This window comes from Castanea sativa, chromosome 4 (genome assembly GCF_040712315.1).
Source record: "Castanea sativa cultivar Marrone di Chiusa Pesio chromosome 4, ASM4071231v1".
NCBI classification, from domain to species: Eukaryota; Viridiplantae; Streptophyta; class Magnoliopsida; order Fagales; family Fagaceae; genus Castanea; species Castanea sativa.
The window spans coordinates 14,682,101-14,683,381 of NC_134016.1; the positions used below are offsets into that span (position 1 = coordinate 14,682,101).

General features: G+C 35.3%; 1 protein-coding gene across 1 annotated transcript; it reads left to right on the forward strand.

The window, feature by feature from the left end:
- The first annotated feature begins 383 nt into the window (after window positions 1-383).
- Window positions 384-989, forward strand: LOC142630255 (nuclear transcription factor Y subunit B-7). Its single transcript, XM_075804234.1, has one exon. It carries the CDS (start codon window positions 384-386, stop codon window positions 987-989), a length of 606 nt encoding a protein of 201 aa, XP_075660349.1.
- The last annotated feature ends 292 nt before the right edge of the window (window positions 990-1,281 follow it).

A 1,281-nucleotide genomic window follows, 5' to 3' on the forward strand; every position in this document is an offset into this window, starting at 1 on the left:
CTTAGATTGGGTAATAACAGTTAAAATTGCGGAATAATTCTAGTACTACACACATTTTGTTGCAATTATTTTTTTTCGGTAGATTGTGATTGATTATTTGTTATTTTTATATGAACTTATAATTTTTTTTCTATCACTCCCAATCAGCCACCTGTGATAGTTGTGATGAATACTATGTGAAAGTGTGTAATTCTAAAATTATTCAAAATTACCTGCTCCACAAAGGGAGCGAGTCCCTTGGACTTAACTGTGAAATAGAACCAAGACATGCCTATCTTTATGCCGTGCTTTCCATTTTTATTAACCTATACAAATCCTAAATCATTCCCTAAGCTTTTACATCCCGTCAAAGACAAAGATAGTAGTGAGAGCTAGAGAAGAAAATGGAAGATGAGAGCCATGGATATGGGTCACATGGACCCAGTGTAGGAAGCCCAGAAAGCCCACGTTTAAAGAACAGTACCAGTAGCAGCCACAACAAAGAGCAAGATCGCTTTCTCCCTATAGCAAATGTAGGCAGAATCATGAAAAAAGTGATTCCTGCCAATGGAAAAATCTCAAAGGATGCAAAAGAGACAGTTCAAGAATGTGTCTCCGAGTTCATTAGTTTTGTTACCGGAGAAGCATCTGATAAATGTCAAAGAGAAAAGCGGAAAACCATTAATGGTGACGATATCATTTGGGCTATCACAACCTTAGGATTCGAGGATTATGTGACACCTCTTAAAACATACCTCCAAAAATATAGAGAGATTGAAGGGGAGAAGCTTAACATTCCAAAGCAACAAAGATCTGAACAAAGGCTACATCAACATCAACATGAACAAGAGCAAAATATACCATACAATACTCTATATACTTCCACAAGTCTTATGCCTCAGCCATCTTTCATGGCAACTGATCAGCCATTCCCTTTGTCTTTCTCCCCAAATTCAATCCAAAAACAATTACAGCCACAGGACCAGATGGATTCAGTGGGGCATTGGTAAGAAAGAGAGATAAAAAATTGATTCTTTTTTATTGTATGTATACTTCATTGCCTTTATTTCCTTTTTGGCTAGGATTTTAATGTTACTTAATGTAATTCATATATTTATTGATTATTTATTGTAATGTAATGTTAGTATAAATATGAACACTTTGGCTCAGTGTTCTTTGGTTCACTAGAAAGTATATCTTTCGAAGATTTGTATCAGATTTGTTAAATGCAAAGAGATGTAGTGATGTTTACTTCTTCTTCTTCGTTTTTACAGACAACCTAGTTTACTGAAAGGTTGGTCA